The 15,433-nt window shown below is 54.8% G+C and overlaps 1 protein-coding gene across 1 annotated transcript; it reads left to right on the top strand.

Annotated features, from left to right (window-relative positions):
* The first annotated feature begins 830 nt into the window (after nt 1-830).
* Alas1 (5'-aminolevulinate synthase 1) lies at nt 831-11,069 on the top strand. The gene is made up of 11 exons (XM_048334759.1): nt 831-953; nt 2,036-2,255; nt 4,274-4,504; nt 5,595-5,744; nt 6,391-6,613; nt 7,251-7,435; nt 8,220-8,399; nt 9,204-9,368; nt 9,644-9,912; nt 10,144-10,306; nt 10,765-11,069. Exons 2-11 carry the CDS (start codon nt 2,057-2,059, stop codon nt 10,923-10,925), a joined length of 1,926 nt encoding a protein of 641 aa, XP_048190716.1. The 5' UTR covers nt 831-953; nt 2,036-2,056; the 3' UTR covers nt 10,926-11,069.
* Nucleotides 11,070-15,433: the final 4,364 nt, after the last annotated feature.

The raw sequence follows: 15,433 nt of genomic DNA, 5'->3' as shown, positions 1-15,433 counted from the left end.
CTCCTTCCTCTTTAGTCTCTGCTCTAGTTCCTTGCATATTCCCACGAGGGGAAGGGGGGGTGTCACACACACACGAATGGAAGGAGGAACGGTGAACAAATACAGTCATCATAGTCAATGTACATGGTGTTAAAAAAAAAAAAAGGAACGGCATAACTTGAGGGTGTGGATAAGATGGCGAAAGGTGGGGGAGAAGGGCGGACGGGGTGACATTGACCAAGATGCATTGTACTCACAATCTGACTTGTAGAATGGAAACCCCTTTGCCTAACTTTAATTTTTAAAAGTTAAAACAAACAGGGCCCGGGAAGGTGGCCTGGCGGTAGAGCGCTTGCCTAGCAGGCGTGAGGCCCTGGGTTCGATTCCTCAGTTACCACAGGCACAGAAAAAGCCAGGCGTGGTAGAGGGCTAGCCTGGAGCAAAAAGCAGCTCAGGGACAGCGCCCAAGGCCCTGAGTTCAAGACCCAGGACTGACTGGCACACACAAAGCCAAACCCACCAGGACCACTCCATTCTGGGCAGATGCGGCAGCACCACAAGTTTTGTCACCCACAGAAAGAAACCCTCCCACCACCCCCCTTCTACCTCCTACCCCCCTCCCACCACCCCCCTTCTACCCCCTACCCCCCTCCCACCCACTCACCTACCCCCAGCAAGGCAGATGCTGCCAAAAAAAAAAAAAAAAAACAAAAAGCTAAAGGCCATGCAGGAGCCCAGCGGGCCAGCCAGCCAGCCAGCCGCTCTCCCGCCCCGCCCCGCCCCCGGGGCGGCGTGCGCATGCGCGGCGCCAGGCCCCGCCCACCCCGCCCCGCCGCGCGCCTGCGCAGCCCGTCCCCCCGGCTTGTATATCACGGCGCCCGCGGGGTCGCGGCCTGAGCAGGCTCCTCGAGGACAAGGACAACGGTTTGCCGCCGCAGTGCCGGTCGTGACCGTCGCCTCCGCTCCCCGAGCAGGTGAGGGCCGGCTCTCCGACCGGGCACCGGGGCAGCGGGGGACACGGCCTATCCGGGCCCAGCGGACCCCGCGCGGACCCCCCTCGCTCCCCATCCCTCGCTCCCCACCCCATCGCCGGCCTCCCAATGTCCGCCCTCCCCCTCCCCACTGCCATTCCAGGAATCTGGGGTTCCCCTTCCCTTTCTTCCAGCCTTCTTCCACTCCTGGGGACCCCCCACCCCCACTCCCCTCCTCTATCCCCTCCCCCTCAGCCTCCCCTCCATCCAGGCCCTGCTGGGTGGACTGCACCCCCCCCACCCATCCCCACCACCGTGTCCGACCAGCCATCCCTCCCTCCCCACCGAGCTCTCCTTACCTTACACCCCTACACTTGTTCCAGTTGGGTGCCCGGGGCCCAGGGTCATGACCTCTATCTAGGTAGTGCTCAGGGCCTCAAGACTCCTCTCCCTGAGAGTCCGTCTGGAGGGACCCCCCGAACCCCACTTGTCCACCTGGGCGTGTGTCTGACCTGCGCCCCGCATCTCCCAAGCCTGCTCCCCAACTCACCCTTCCTACCTACACCCCCCACCCCCACCCCCCCGCCGTCATTAATGGTCAGTAGTTACTTAGAAGTGTGTTTATTTAGTTTGTGTGTGTGTGTGTGTGTGCAGATCTCCCGGTAGTGTTTGAACTCAGGGCAGGGGCGCTGTCCCTGAGCCTTTTGTACACTTGAACCCCAGCTTCCTATCTGGCTTTTGGTGGGTGGTTCATTGGAAGATAAGAGGCTCACAGACTTGTGATTCTCACATTTCCCCCTCCCCCCCAATATACCCAGCTATAGGTGTTTTTCTATGGAACAGGAGAATGAAGAAGTTGGTGAGCTGAGAATATAAATCACCATGCCCTCCATGAGGGTCACTTCAGAGCTGCTCTTGACTGATTGATTGATTGATTTAAAGTGACCCGTTAGTAACTCGGGGTACCCTTGGTATAAGCTTGCCCGTGCCATCAAAACCTCGGCACCTTATGTGGCGGTGTTGGCCTGGTTATTAATAAGCGTGGCTGTCCCTTGTCATCCGTCTCACTGTCCATCTTTCTCCAGGAACGCACACACTTTCTGAAAATGGAGACTGTGGTTCGCCGCTGCCCATTCTTGTCTCGAGTCCCTCAGGCCTTTCTGCAGAAGGCTGGCAAATCGTTGCTGTTCTATGCCCAAAACTGCCCCAAGATGATGGAAGGGGCCACCAAGCCAGCCCAGAGGGCCCTGTCCAGCTCAGCAGTGCACAGCCAGCAGATCAGAGAGACCCCTCCGGCCAATGAGAGTGAGTAAGGACCAAGGGGAATTGATTCTATTTTTTTGGCAGTGCTGGGTTTGAACTCAGAACTTTGCACTTGCTAGGCGAGTACTCTGCCACGTAAGCCACATTAAACAGGGTCTTGTGTTGTTGTTTTTTTTTTTTTCCATGTGGGCCTCGGACAGCATTCCTAGCTCCTCCCAAATAGCTGGGATTATAGATAGTATTACCCCACACACAACACAACACACACCCAGATTGCTCTTTTGAGATAAGTCTCATCAACTTTTTTTTCTTTTTGGCTCTGGCCTCTAACCAAGATCTTTCTTCCCAACTATCTGGGATTACAGACATTCTACACCATGACAGGCCAGGCCTTGGCTTTGAAAATATTGTGGGAGTTGTTGTTTCTTTCTTTCTTTTTTGTTTTCGTTGTACTGGAATTGGAATCTGGAGCCTCATGCTTTCTAGGCAGAATGGTTTGTTCTGTTTCTCATTGCAGCAAAACTGACCATTTTAACCATTTTTAAATGTATAATTCCATGGTGTTAAGTACATTTAAATTGACTGCCACCATCACCATCTATAGAACTTTCTTTATCCTCCCAAACTAAGACTCTACACATTTAAATATTAACTTCCATTTTCTTTGCTCAGTTCCTGGCAACCACTCTTCCATTTTCTGTCTCTATTTGTTGGACAGTTCGGGGGTGGGGGGGGGGCTCTTGTAAATTAAATCAGTATCATTTCCCACATTAGCTCTTTTGTTTGTTTTTAATAAGCAGATCAGAGTGGAATTGTCATGGTCTGGTTCTGCCAGGAAAGGAGGTATTTCCGTTTCCATTTTATAGGACAGGCTTTGCTTAGGTGTGGGCCTCTAAGAAAGGAGTGTATTTTCCTTTGAGGTGGGAAGGACTTAATCCTGGGTACAAGTGAGTTGTCTTCAGCCGCATGTTTGCAAAGGGGCTGTGTAATCCCCCCCCCTTTTTTTTTTGCCAGTCCTGGGACTTGAACTCAGGGCCTGGGCACTGTCCCTGAGCTTCTTTTTGCTCAAGGCTAGCACTCTGCCACTTGAGCCACAGCACCACTTCCAGCTTTATCTATTTCTGTGGTGCTGAGGAATCGAACCCAGGGCTTCCGGCTTCCTGCCTGCTAGGCAAGCACTCTACCACTAAACTACCTTCCCAGCCCAATCATAAGACTCTTGTGCTACTCTTTCTCTTGTGAAGAAGGATCTAGTGACTATGGAACTTCCATTTGAAAATTAGGGGGAAAAAAAAATCCTTCCTATAAAATTATAATACAAAACTGTGTTGAGTCACCTGGAAGAAAACTCATGAGTCCACACTGTAAGAAAGGCTAGCCAGTGACTCACAGGAGGATTCTAAAAGGATGAAGACTTTTCTAGAAGGAAGGTGAGCAAACAAACCTGCTTTCATGGTAACTAGAAACATAATTACCAGGCAGCTTTCCGAGTACAATTTAAAGGAGAAAGTAGGGGAGGTGTGTGGATGTGATCTACCTGGTTTTGATTTTTTTTTCTCTAGTATACCAATAGTTTGAACTCTTATTAGACAGCAATCTAAAGACCTAAGTATTAGTCTGATTTGTTTAGAAGAAAACCAGCTGTTTTTAGATTAAACAGCACTAAGCTTTAAGAATCTATTTAGAAAACATCAGAGGAAAAAAAAAAGTGCTATAAATGCTTTTAATAGACGCAAAGTTTATCCATGAGGCAAGAAGGGAGAACGCGTCAGTGGATTTCTCTTGTTTATTTGTTTTGTTTTTGTTGCCAGTCCTGGGGCTTGGACTTGGTCTGAGCACTGTCCCTGGCTTCTTCCCGCTCAAGGCTAGCACTCTGCCACCTGAGCCACAGCGCCACTTGGCTTTTTTCTATCTATGTGGTGCTGGGGATTCGAACCCAGGGCTTCATGTACACGAGGCGAGCGCTCTACCACTAGGCCACATTCCCAGCCCACGTCAGTGGATTTCTTGTGCACTGTTCAATTGGCACCAGTGGCTCACATTTTCCATTTCTCCCTCAGCCGACAAAGCCAGCAAAGCCCCGGACCGGCAGGCTCCAGAGAGAGGCCAGCGGCTTCCAGACGGCCCCCAGCTGCCCTCGGGGCACCCCTCGCCCGCCCCACCCCAGGGCTCCACGAGCCGCTGCCCGTTCCTGGCAGCGCAGATGACGCAGCAGGGCGGCAGCGGCGTGTTCCGCAGAGCCAGCCTGGAGCTCCAGGAGGATGTGCAGGAAATGCACGCGGTGAGGAAAGGTAAGGGAGGGCCCCGCGGGCCCCGCAGACTGGGGAGAGGAACTATGATTAGGGTGGTAGTTATGTAATAAACGCCTTCCCCTTTGAGGGGCCAGCCGAAGATCCCCCAGGGAAGAGAGCTGGATTGCAACACGTGGGGACTTCCCTTGCTCCCCGCTAGGGTGTCACCCGCCTTTCATGTCACTGCTTCATTGCTGAAAATAATTAGCAGCCTTGAGCCGCCCTCTGCCCCTGCATAGGCCAATGAGAGAGGCAGTAATGGGCTGGGAGGGCGGTTTAGTGGTAGAGCAGCTTGCCTGGCATGCACAAAGCCCTGGGTTTGATTCCTCAGCACCACAGAGACAGAAAAAGCCAGAAGTGGCGCTGTGGCTCAAGTGGTAGAGTGCTAGCCTTGAGCAAAAAGAAGCTCAGGAACAATGCTCAGGCCCTGAGTTCAAGTCCCATGACCTACAAAATTAGAGCCCGTGTGTGTGTGTGTATAAAACACACACACACACACAGGTGTGCATTGTATGTGTAGCTGATCCTAGGGCCTATCCAGTGAGCTCTTCTTTTTTCCCTTTTCAGTGTCAGTCCTGGGGCTAGAACTTACGATCTGGGCACTGTTTCTGAGCTTCTTTTGCTCAAGGATAGCGCTCTACCACTTGAGCCACAGCTCTCCTTCCTGCTGTTTTGGGTGCTTAGTTGGAGATGAGAGTCTCAGGGACTTTCCTGCCTGGCTTGTAACCTGGGCTGGCTTGTGACCACGACCCTCAGATCTCAGCCTCCTGAGTAACTAGGATTACAAGGGTGAGCCCATTAGCCATCTTTGCCTTTTAATTCAGTCATCTTTATTTCCACGCATACCTGTTTTTGATCTCAGAGAGTTGTGAGAGCAGCACGTATTTTCAGTAGAAAGCCCAAGGCAGCCATCGGCTGTCTCTGAACGGATCTAGCTCTCTGCCTCTGGGATCACTATGTGCAGATAGAACTGGCAAAGCCCCCGGCTCCTTGAGGCCCTGAGCAGCTCTATTTGACAGCGTGCCTGGGAGGCATTGCGCACACAGAACAGAACGTCCACCGCATTTGCCTCTTGTTCTTTTGGTTACAGAGGCTGAGCAAGCCTCAGCGCACGCCAGTGTGGTCTCAGGCAAGAGCGAGGGGGAAGATCCGAGAGGGCTGCTGAAGAACTTTCAGGATCTCATGCGAAAGCAGAGGCCAGAAAGAGTGTCTCACCTCCTCCAGGACAACCTGCCCAAGTGTGAGTGTCGCCGTCATCCCTGCCAGAGGCAGGCAGGAGCAGCCCGGGAACGTGGGCCATCCCGTCAGACACAGGCGCGTGAAGCCACGCCCCCTGCTTTAGCCAGTGACTCCCGCTGCCCTTGATTGCTGGTCTTTCTTTTCTCTCCAAGACCAGGACTTGAACCTGGTGCCTCATGTTTTGCTCATTGGCTGGCACTTTTCCATCCGAGCCACGCCTCCAAGCCCAGGCCTTTCTTTTAATACCAACTGCCTACATATTGGGCAGTGTGCCGGACACTTGACACACATAATGTGAGGACATCAAGAAACCAGCCCAGGGGCTGGGAGGGTGGCTTAGTGGTAGAGCGCTCGCCTGGCATGCATGAAGCCCTGGGTTCGATTCCTCAGCACCACATACACAGAAAAAGCCAGAAGTGGCGCTGTGGCTCACGTGGTAGAGTGCTAGCTTTGGGCAGAAAGAATCCAGGGACAGTGCCCAGGCACCAACACACACACACACACACACACACACACACAGAGAAAGAAACTCCCCTAGACTCCCCCTTGCCAGGGAATGGCCGAGCTAAGAATTAAACTTAGCCTGGTCCTTTGCCGATGCCCAGCTGTGCTGCTTCCTAACCACCTGCCCTGTCTTTGGTTTGTAGCCGTTTCCACTTTCCAGTATGATCGCTTCTTCGAGAAGAAGATCGATGAGAAGAAAAACGACCACACCTACCGCGTTTTTAAGACCGTGAACCGGAAGGCGCATGTCTTCCCCATGGCAGACGACTACTCGGATTCCCTGATCACCAAGAAGCAGGTGTCGGTGTGGTGCAGCAATGACTACCTAGGCATGAGCCGCCACCCGCGGGTGTGTGGGGCAGTTGTGTAAGTAGCTCTCGGCCTTCACAAGTGACTACCACTGTTTGGCAGGGCGTGGATGGTTTACGTAGGCCGGCCCTTCGATGGAGGTTATATTGAGCAATGAAAGTATGCCATTACAGGGCCGGGCATGTGGCTCCGTGGTAGAGTCGCTCGCCTAGCACGCATGAAGCCCCGGGTTCGATTCCTCAGCACCACATACACAGAAAAAGCCAGAAGTGGCGCTGCGGCTCAAGTGGTAGAATGCTAAGCCGTGAGCAGAACTCAGGAAAATTGCCTAGGCCTTGAGTTCAAGTCCTAGTAATGGCGCGCGCAGATCATCGTAGTATTATAAGGAATGCCGTTCCTTGGAGAAGAGAAACCTTCGTATTCATTTAGCCTCACTGGTACTGACTACTCTTCTTTATTTTTTTTCCCCAGTCATGGGGCTTGAACTCAGGGCCTGGGCACCGTCTCTGAGCTTCTTTTTGCGCAAGGCTAGCACTCTACCACGTGATCCACAGTACCGATGCTGGGTTTTTTTCTGTGTATGTGGCGCTGAAGAATCGAACCCAGGGCTTCATGGGTGTGAAGCGAGCACTCTACCACTAAGCCCCGTTCCCAGCCCTCCCTCAGAACCGTGTGGTGTTGTTCTTTTCACCAGGGAAACTTTGAAACAACATGGTGCTGGAGCAGGTGGCACTCGGAATATTTCTGGGACGAGTAAATTCCACGTGGACCTGGAGCAGGAGCTGGCAGACCTCCACGGCAAGGACTCGGCCCTCCTGTTCTCCTCGTGCTTTGTGGCCAACGATTCCACCCTCTTCACCCTAGCCAAGATGATGCCCGGTGAGGAAGCCTGGGCTTGGGGTGCCTTCCAGGGTTTGGGGTGTCTTTGTGGTAACCATGAAGGCCAAACAGAAGCGCAGAGTTGAGAGTACTAGTCCTGTCTGGGTGCATTTCTTTTTCTTTTTTTGGTACTGGTCCTGAGACTCGAACTCAGGACCTGAGCGCTATCTTTGAGCTTTTGTTTTTGCTCCGCCACTTGAGCCACAGCTCCACTGCTGGCTTTTTGGTGGTTCATTGGAGGTGAGAGTCTCACAGACTTTCCTCCCCAGGCTGGCTTTGAACCGTGATCCTCAGATCTCAGCCTCCTGAGTAGCTAGGATGACAGGCATGAGCCCCGAGTACCTGGCAACATTTCATTCACCTTTTGAGTATCAAGTGCCAAGTGCACATTCGGAGTTGGGGAGAACACGAGGCCAGTGAAGATCAAGCATGGCGACGGCGTCTGTAAGCTCATTACCACCTTTGGAAACAGATCTCTCAATGGCTTACACCTGTAATCCTAGCTACTCAAAAGGCTGAGATAGGAAGATCAAGATTTCAAGCCAGTCTAGAAAGAAAAGTCTGAGAGACTCTCCTCTCCAAATTAACCAGCAAAAAGCCAGTAATGGGAGAGTGGATCAAGTGGTAGAGAGCATCAGCTGCCAGCAGAAAAGCCCTTTTTTATTAGTAGGCCTTTTTATTATGGAAGGCAGTATAGTCAGGAAAATGGTCTGTTGTCTCTGTCAAGAAAAATACCAGTTGTCTTCGATGCAGACGGCAATAAAATACATTTTCCTCCCATCAGGCTGTGAGATTTACTCCGATTCTGGGAACCATGCCTCTATGATCCAAGGAATCCGGAACAGCCGCGTGCCAAAGTACATCTTCCGGCACAATGACGTCAGCCACCTCCGAGAACTGCTGCAGAGGTCCGACCCCTCCGTCCCCAAGATCGTCGCCTTCGAAACCGTCCACTCAATGGATGGTAAGGGGGTTGCCCGTGGTCGCAGCATTGGGGAGGCTGAGGCAGGAAAGCTGCAGGTTCCAGGCCAGCCAGAGCTGCAGAGCAGAGCAAAGGATGACCCGTGGGGGCCAGAAATGGAGCTCCGTGGTACTGTGTGTACTCAGCCCTCACAGGGCCGGGGGTTCCATCCCCAGCACACACACAAAAATAAAAAACAGAAAGGTGTCCTTTTCAATGTATTTCCTTTGATTCTCTGCTGAGATTGCACAATTGGAACTTCTTTTCACTATGTAGATATAGGTGATTGTAGTTCATTTTCTTCCCAACATTAAAACTCGGACAGGGGCTGGGAATATGGCCTAGTGGCAAGAGTGCTCACCTTGTATACATGGGCCCTGGGTTCGAGTTCCCAGCACCACATATACAGAAAACGGCCAGACGTGGCGCTGTGGCTCAAGTGGCAGAGTCCTAGCTTTGAGCAAGAAGCCAGGGACAGTGCTCAGGCCCTGAGTTCAAGGCCCAGGACTGGCAAAAAAAAAAAGAAAAGAAAACCGACAGGCTGGGTGCTTGCTGGTGGCTCCCACCTGTCACCCTAGCTACTCAGGAGTCTGAGATGTGAGGATCACGGTTCAAAGCCAGCCCGAGAAACTGGGCTCTCCAGCCATCAGCCCAAACCTGGAAGTGGGTAGAGTGCCAGCCTTGAGTTCAAGCCCCGGTCCAGCCCCGGTCCTGCCCCGGTGCTGGTGGGGGCGGGTGATGATAAGCATGTGAATGAGGGAGCGGTGGGCTCTGGAAGCCACGCGTGGTCCTCCTTCCTCCCCGCAGGGGCCGTGTGCCCGCTGGAGGAGCTCTGCGACGTGGCGCACGCGTTCGGGGCCATCACCTTCGTGGACGAGGTCCATGCGGTGGGGCTGTACGGGGCCCGGGGCGGCGGAATCGGCGACCGCGACGGAGTCATGCCGAAGATGGACATCATTTCCGGAACCCTCGGTGAGCATAGCGCCGCCATGTCCCCGCAGGCCAGGCGTCTGGCTTGGGGGGGGGGGATGTTACGGCGCATGCGCGGAGCTGACGCATGCGTGCCGTCTCTGCAGGCCAGGTGTTTGGCGGGGGGGGGGGGGGGTAATGGCGCATGCGCGGGGCTGACGTGGCTGGCGCAGCGGCCATGCCACCCTTGGCTCCGTTGGGGGGGGGGGGGGGTTGCGGCGCATGCGCGGTGCTGGCGCATGCGCGGTGCTGACGGTGGCGGCCCTGTGTCCCCGCAGGCAAGGCGTTCGGCTGCGTCGGGGGTTACATCGCCAGCACCCGCGCGCTGATCGACACGGTGCGCTCGTACGCGGCCGGCTTCATCTTCACCACGTCGCTGCCGCCCATGCTGCTGGCCGGGGCCCTGGAGTCGGTGCGGGTCCTGAAGAGCGCCGAGGGCCGCGTGCTGCGCCGCCAGCACCAGCGCAACGTGAAGCTCCTGCGGCAGATGCTGATGGACGCGGGGCTGCCGGTGGTCCACTGCCCCAGCCACATCATCCCCGTGCGGGTAGGGGCCGCCGCGGGGCGGGGGCGGGCGGGGCGGGGGTCGGGACCGCACGGCCGGGCCCGGGACCCTCCCGAAGCCCGAGCGCAGCCCGACAGCCGTCCCCCCCCCAAGCCTCCTCCCGCGCCTGCGGTGCCGAGGCCTCGAACCCAGGGCTCCATGCAGGCGAGGCGCCCTCGCAGCCCTTGATCCGGCCCCTGCCCTGATCTTCCCTCCCGCCGCCTTCCGATTCAGGTCGCCGATGCCGCCAAAAACACCCAAGTCTGCGACGAGCTCATGAGCAGACACAACATCTACGTCCAAGCCATCAATTACCCGACGGTGCCGCGGGGGGAGGAGCTGCTGCGCATCGCCCCCACGCCCCACCACACGCCGCAGATGATGAGCTACTTCCTGGGTGAGTCCCAGGAGCCCCGCCGCCGCCGTGGGAGGACCGCGACGCCATCACGAGGCCTGGGGCCCGAACTCGAGGCCCGGGCACTGTCCGCCCCTGAGCCTCTCCGTGCCCAAAGCTAGCACTCCACCACTTGAGCCACAGCGCCACTTCTGGCTTTTTCTGTGTATGTGGTGCTGAGGAATCGAACCTAGGGCTCCACGCCTGCGAGGCGAGCGCTCTACCGCCAAGCCACAAGTCCCAGCCCCTTTGCTGGCAAATTTGAGATAAGAATCTCGTGGATGTGTCTGCCCCGGCTGGCTCCTAACTTGGGTGATCTTCCGATCCCAGCCTCCTGGGTGTCTGGGATTTCAGGCCGAGCCACCCGTGCTTGGCTCAGGACCCCACTTTCCCCTTGTGCAGGAGGTGGGTGCAGGACCTCCGTACCCCCTGTAACGATCAGAACTGTCTCTTCCTCACAGAGAAGCTGCTGACCACGTGGAAGCAGGTGGGGCTGGAGCTGAGGCCGCACTCCTCCGCCCAGTGCAACTTCTGCCGGAGGCCGCTGCACTTCGAAGTGATGAGTGAAAGAGAGAAGGCCTACTTCTCAGGCATGAGCAAGATGGTGTCTGCCCAGGCCTGACCACGACCCCCCGTCCTCCCCAACCCCCAGGCCATTATCATACCCACATAGTCTCCACAGTTGTCTTTATATGTGAATTAAGTTATATTAAATTTTAACCTTTAGTTCAAACATAGTCCCGGAAATAAATTCTTGTTCAAGTGATGGACGTTTCTGCTCTTGGCTAAGAAAACAGTGGTTTTAGTATTGGGGGTGTATAAAGTAGAACACTCAGACCCCCTGGGGTGGCAGGAACCCCTTTCTGAGCCCAAAGCAGCCCCACGGGCACCCCCTGCAATGGTAGATTCTTATTCTTACATTCTGGTGATACTGAGATTCGAACTCGGGTCCCTGCACTCACCAGGCAGGCACTGCACTGCTAGAGCTATGACCCAAGCCCACGAGAGAGCAAGTGGACCAAAGAAACCCCAAGCAGCTGGTGTGGAGGAGACTCTGTCTCTAGACAGGGCAGCTCCATGCTCCGGGTGGCTGGAATTACAGACATGAGCCGCAGCACTTGGCTTGAAAAGTCCATGAACAAAGGAACGAGTCTGATCAAGTGCAAAAGTTAAGTAAAGCTTTATTTTGCGCCAAGCATCAAGAAAGAAACTGACCCGCCAGGGCTACTCCTGAGCAGGAGCGCCGACTGGATCTTACAGGCTAACCACAAACCACAGGGCTCTGCCTGCCCTTTGATCATCATGGGCTCATAACGAGGGAATGTCACCATGACTCAGTTGTTGATACCTAGTTGATCGTTAATTACTTTTAGAAATCACCTATGGTGGGCTGGGGATATGGCCTAGTGGCAAGAGTGCTTGCCTCATATTCATGAGGCCCTGGGTTCAATTCCCCAGCACCACATATACAGAAAATGGCCAGAAGTGGCGCTGTGGCTCAAGTGGCAGAGTGCTAACCTTGAGCGGGAAGAAGCCAGGGACAGTGCTCAGGCCCTGAGTCCAAGCCCCAGGACTGGCAAAAACAAACAAACAAATCACCTATGGTGACTCTGCTGCCAGGAACCTGCCCAGGTGTGGGGAAATGTTTGTCACTCCCTCTTGGTGCAGTTCTGCACGCCTGGTTTTCTGGTTTGTGCTAAAGTCCAGCAAACTACATCAGCCAGGGTCACCCCGAGTTCATTCTGAGTTGGGGGTCAACATGGACTCAGCTGGGTTTTTAAACTGCCTTCTACAGGCTGATTGTGATGAGGGTCTTGGTCACTTACTTACCCGTTGCGGGACAGTCTTGAGGAAGACTCAGTCCTCAACCCAGCTTTGTTCCCATCAGAGAAAGCCACTCCTGAAGGCGGCGGCGGCGGGGCGGAGATCACATCATCTGGGAACCACCGAACAGTTCCTTCCTGCCCCGCTTGCTGGCTCCGGGGCTTGATGCCCAGTCCCTGCATTGTCCCTCCTGTTCCCACGCCCTCCACCCGCCCCCCCCTTCAGCTGGGATCAGTGGCTTTGGGTGGGGCCCCCCCTTTTGTGAGAGAGCCTGCAGGGTCAAAATGTCCACCACCCCACCCCTCCCCCACTCCTCACAAGGTTAGGCAAACAGTCCCTGGTCTACAGGAAGTGAAGGGAGATGCTTAGAAATAGGAAGTTTGGTGTGTGTGTGTGGGGGGGGGGGGTGACGGGCTTAGCAGCAAGCGTGTAAGCATGAACCTCAATGCTACCAAAAAATAATAAAATAAAAAGCTGGGCACCAGTGGCTCATATCTGCAATTCCAGCTCTTCCACTCCAGGAGGCTGAGATCGGAGGATCGCGGTTCAAAGCCAGCCCAGGCAGGAAAGTCTGTGCAAGTCTTATCTCCAATGAGACACCAGAAAAACCGCAAGTGGAACTGTGGGTCAAGCGGTCAAGTGCTAGCCTTGAGCTACAAAAGCTAAAGGACAGTGTTCAGGCCCTGAGTTCAAGCCCCAGGACTGACATGTGCATACACACACACACACACACACACACACACAGCACACGGTTAGCCTTGAGCTAACAAGTCTACTGCAAACCCAGTTGCTCAGGAGCCAGAGACGGGAGCTGGGGAAGTTCAAGGCTCTCTGAGAAGCCAAATTCAAAGGCAAAGGTGCTGGACCTTCATTCAGCCGGCCTAGCACTTGCTGGGCATGCGTGAGGCCTTGTGTTCCTGTCTAGTACCATTCACAAACAACAAAAAAAGCAAGTCCAATGGCAAACTGCCACGTTGTGAGCGCTTGCTTTCTAACAAAATTTCAAAGCCTGAGACACTGCATAAAGAGTCATGGGGAGAAAGGGCGAGTTGTGTGTGGAAGTTTCCACGGACCTTTCATGAGGTTTAAAGAAATAAATCTGGGCTCTGGTGGCTCTCATCCACAAGTCTAGCTATTCAACTCATGAGGAGGCTGAGATCTGAGGATCCTGGTTCTAGGCCAGCTTGTGCAAGACAACCCAAACAGCAGGGCTGCCGGTGGCCAGGACAAGGATGGGTGGGTGGGTGGATGGATGGGTGGGTGGGTGGATGGGTGCATGGATGGGTGCATGGATGGGTGGGTGGGTGGGTGGGTGGGGGTGGGTGGGTGCGTGGATGGGTGGGTGGGTGGATGGATGGATGGATGGGTGGATGGATGGGTGCGTGGATGGGTGGATGGATGGGTGGATGGGTGGGTGGATGGGTAGATGTGTGGATGGATGGGTGGGTGGATGGGTGCATGGATGGGTGGATGGGTGGGTGGACGGGTGCATGCATGAGTCAGGATGAATTCATTAATGGATGGATACATGTCTGTATAGATAGATGTATTTATGGATGGGTGGGTGAATACATAGAGTGGATAGATGAATGCAATAATGGCTGGCTGGCTGGCTGGATAGATGGATTTGTTGGGATCGGTCTTTGGCCTTGATGGAAGGGGCTTGATGCCCCTCCCCCAGCCCTGGGAAATGCGGCCCGGCTTCCCTCTCTGGATCCGAATCCAGAGAAACCGGCTCGGCAAACAGCCCCCCATGGATTGACAAAGATTCTACTTAGAATTGCCCCAGGGTGGGCTGTGGTCCTGAAGGCCTGGCCAGCTGTGTCTCCTACAGGCCCCACCCTGGCTTCCTGCTTCTGCTTGTGGCCTGGACAATCTCAGCGAGTTCCTCCACGCCCTCTCCCTTCCCCAGGCTTCCAGCCCCAGGGGAAAGGTCTTTTCTTGTTGGGTGCAAGTCCCAGGTGAGTCAAGGAAGTACCACGGGGTCAGAGTCCACAGGGTTCCCGGTGAGTCCCAGGTTAGAGAGCCTCCTCCTGCCTTTCATCTGAAAATAAAACACCGGGTCCCTGCTCCTCCATGACGGGGGAACCCCCGGTGCCTAAGGCAGAAAGAGGAAGGGGGATGATATTTCCCTCCCAACTGTACCCTCAGAAGAGGGAGGGGGGGAACAACACACACACACACACACACACACACACACACACACACACACAGGGCACGGCAACCAATATACTACCATACTGCTGTGATCAACAGCTCCCCCGAGGCCTGGCCCCAGGCATGCCTGGTCCACACCAACCGGTTTGTCTCTTTCTCCTGCCCCGGCGAGGCTGATGACCTGTTTGCCCTCTGCTGCTTAAAGGGCAAGCCATCCCAGAACCAAGGGTCTCCAGGCTCAACGAACTGCCCTAGTGCTAGGAGCACTTCCTAACCTGAGCCGCCCGTCCCTGCCCAGCACGGCCACCAGAGGGCAGCATGGTCCCTCTGAATTCATCCCAGCCCCTCCCTCCCTCCCTCCTCCTCTCTCTTTCTTTCTGATGCCAATCCTGGGGCTTGAACTCAGGGCCTCGGCACTGCCCCTGGACTTTGGGAACCGCAGCTTCTCTGCCCTCGAGGAGTTTTCTATGGTGGAGGGAGGCCGCCACCTGACTTCCAGACTCAACCTGCGATGCTCCCTGAAACCCTGAGTGCTTGCCCGGCCCTAGGGGAGGGCGATCGGGTGAGACAAAAGCCCCCACTCCCCCCCCCGCCCCCCCCCCCCCGCCATCTCTTCATTTCCATCCCCACCGGATGTGGCGCTGTGGCTCAAGTGGTAGAGCTCTTAGCCTAGAGCTGAAGAGCTCAGGGGCAGCGCCCAGGCCACGAGTTCGAGCCCCACCACCAACTCAAATAATCCCACCCAGGCCTCCAGGAAGCTCAGGGCTAGCAATAACTGGGAGCATTTATTGAGCACCTGCTGTCTATCCAGAATGAGTAGGGGGGTGTGGGGAGGGAAAGAAAGGGTTCATCAAAAAACTAAGCCCCCCCAGGCCCAATGAACTTATTAGGAAATGGGCAGAAGAGCTAAAGAGAGACTTCACAAGAGAAGATATAAAAATGGCAAAGAAACACATGAGGAAATGCTCAACATCCCTGCTAGTAAAGGAAATGCAAATAAAAACAACCCTGAGATACCACCTCACCCCAGTTAGAATGGCCTATACTCTGAACTCAGGCAACAACAAATGCTGGAGGGGGTGTGGGGAAAGAGGAACCCTTCTCCATTGTTGGTGGGAGTGCAAATTAGTACAACCACTTTGGAGAACA

Source organism: Perognathus longimembris, chromosome 26 (genome assembly GCF_023159225.1).
Source record: "Perognathus longimembris pacificus isolate PPM17 chromosome 26, ASM2315922v1, whole genome shotgun sequence".
Classification (NCBI taxonomy): domain Eukaryota; kingdom Metazoa; phylum Chordata; class Mammalia; order Rodentia; family Heteromyidae; genus Perognathus; species Perognathus longimembris.
This window is presented reverse-complemented; position numbering and strand designations above follow the sequence as displayed.

Bases quoted from the DNA above. Each gene is read 5' to 3' on its own strand.
- Alas1 (XM_048334759.1), top strand. From the start codon at position 2,057: ATGGAGACTGTGGTTCGCCGCTGCCCATTCTTGTCTCGAGTCCCTCAG. The intron at 9,369-9,643 runs GTGAGCATAGCG...GTGTCCCCGCAG, and splicing joins CATCATTTCCGGAACCCTCG to GCAAGGCGTTCGGCTGCGTC. The intron at 10,307-10,764 runs GTGAGTCCCAGG...TCTTCCTCACAG, and splicing joins GATGATGAGCTACTTCCTGG to AGAAGCTGCTGACCACGTGG.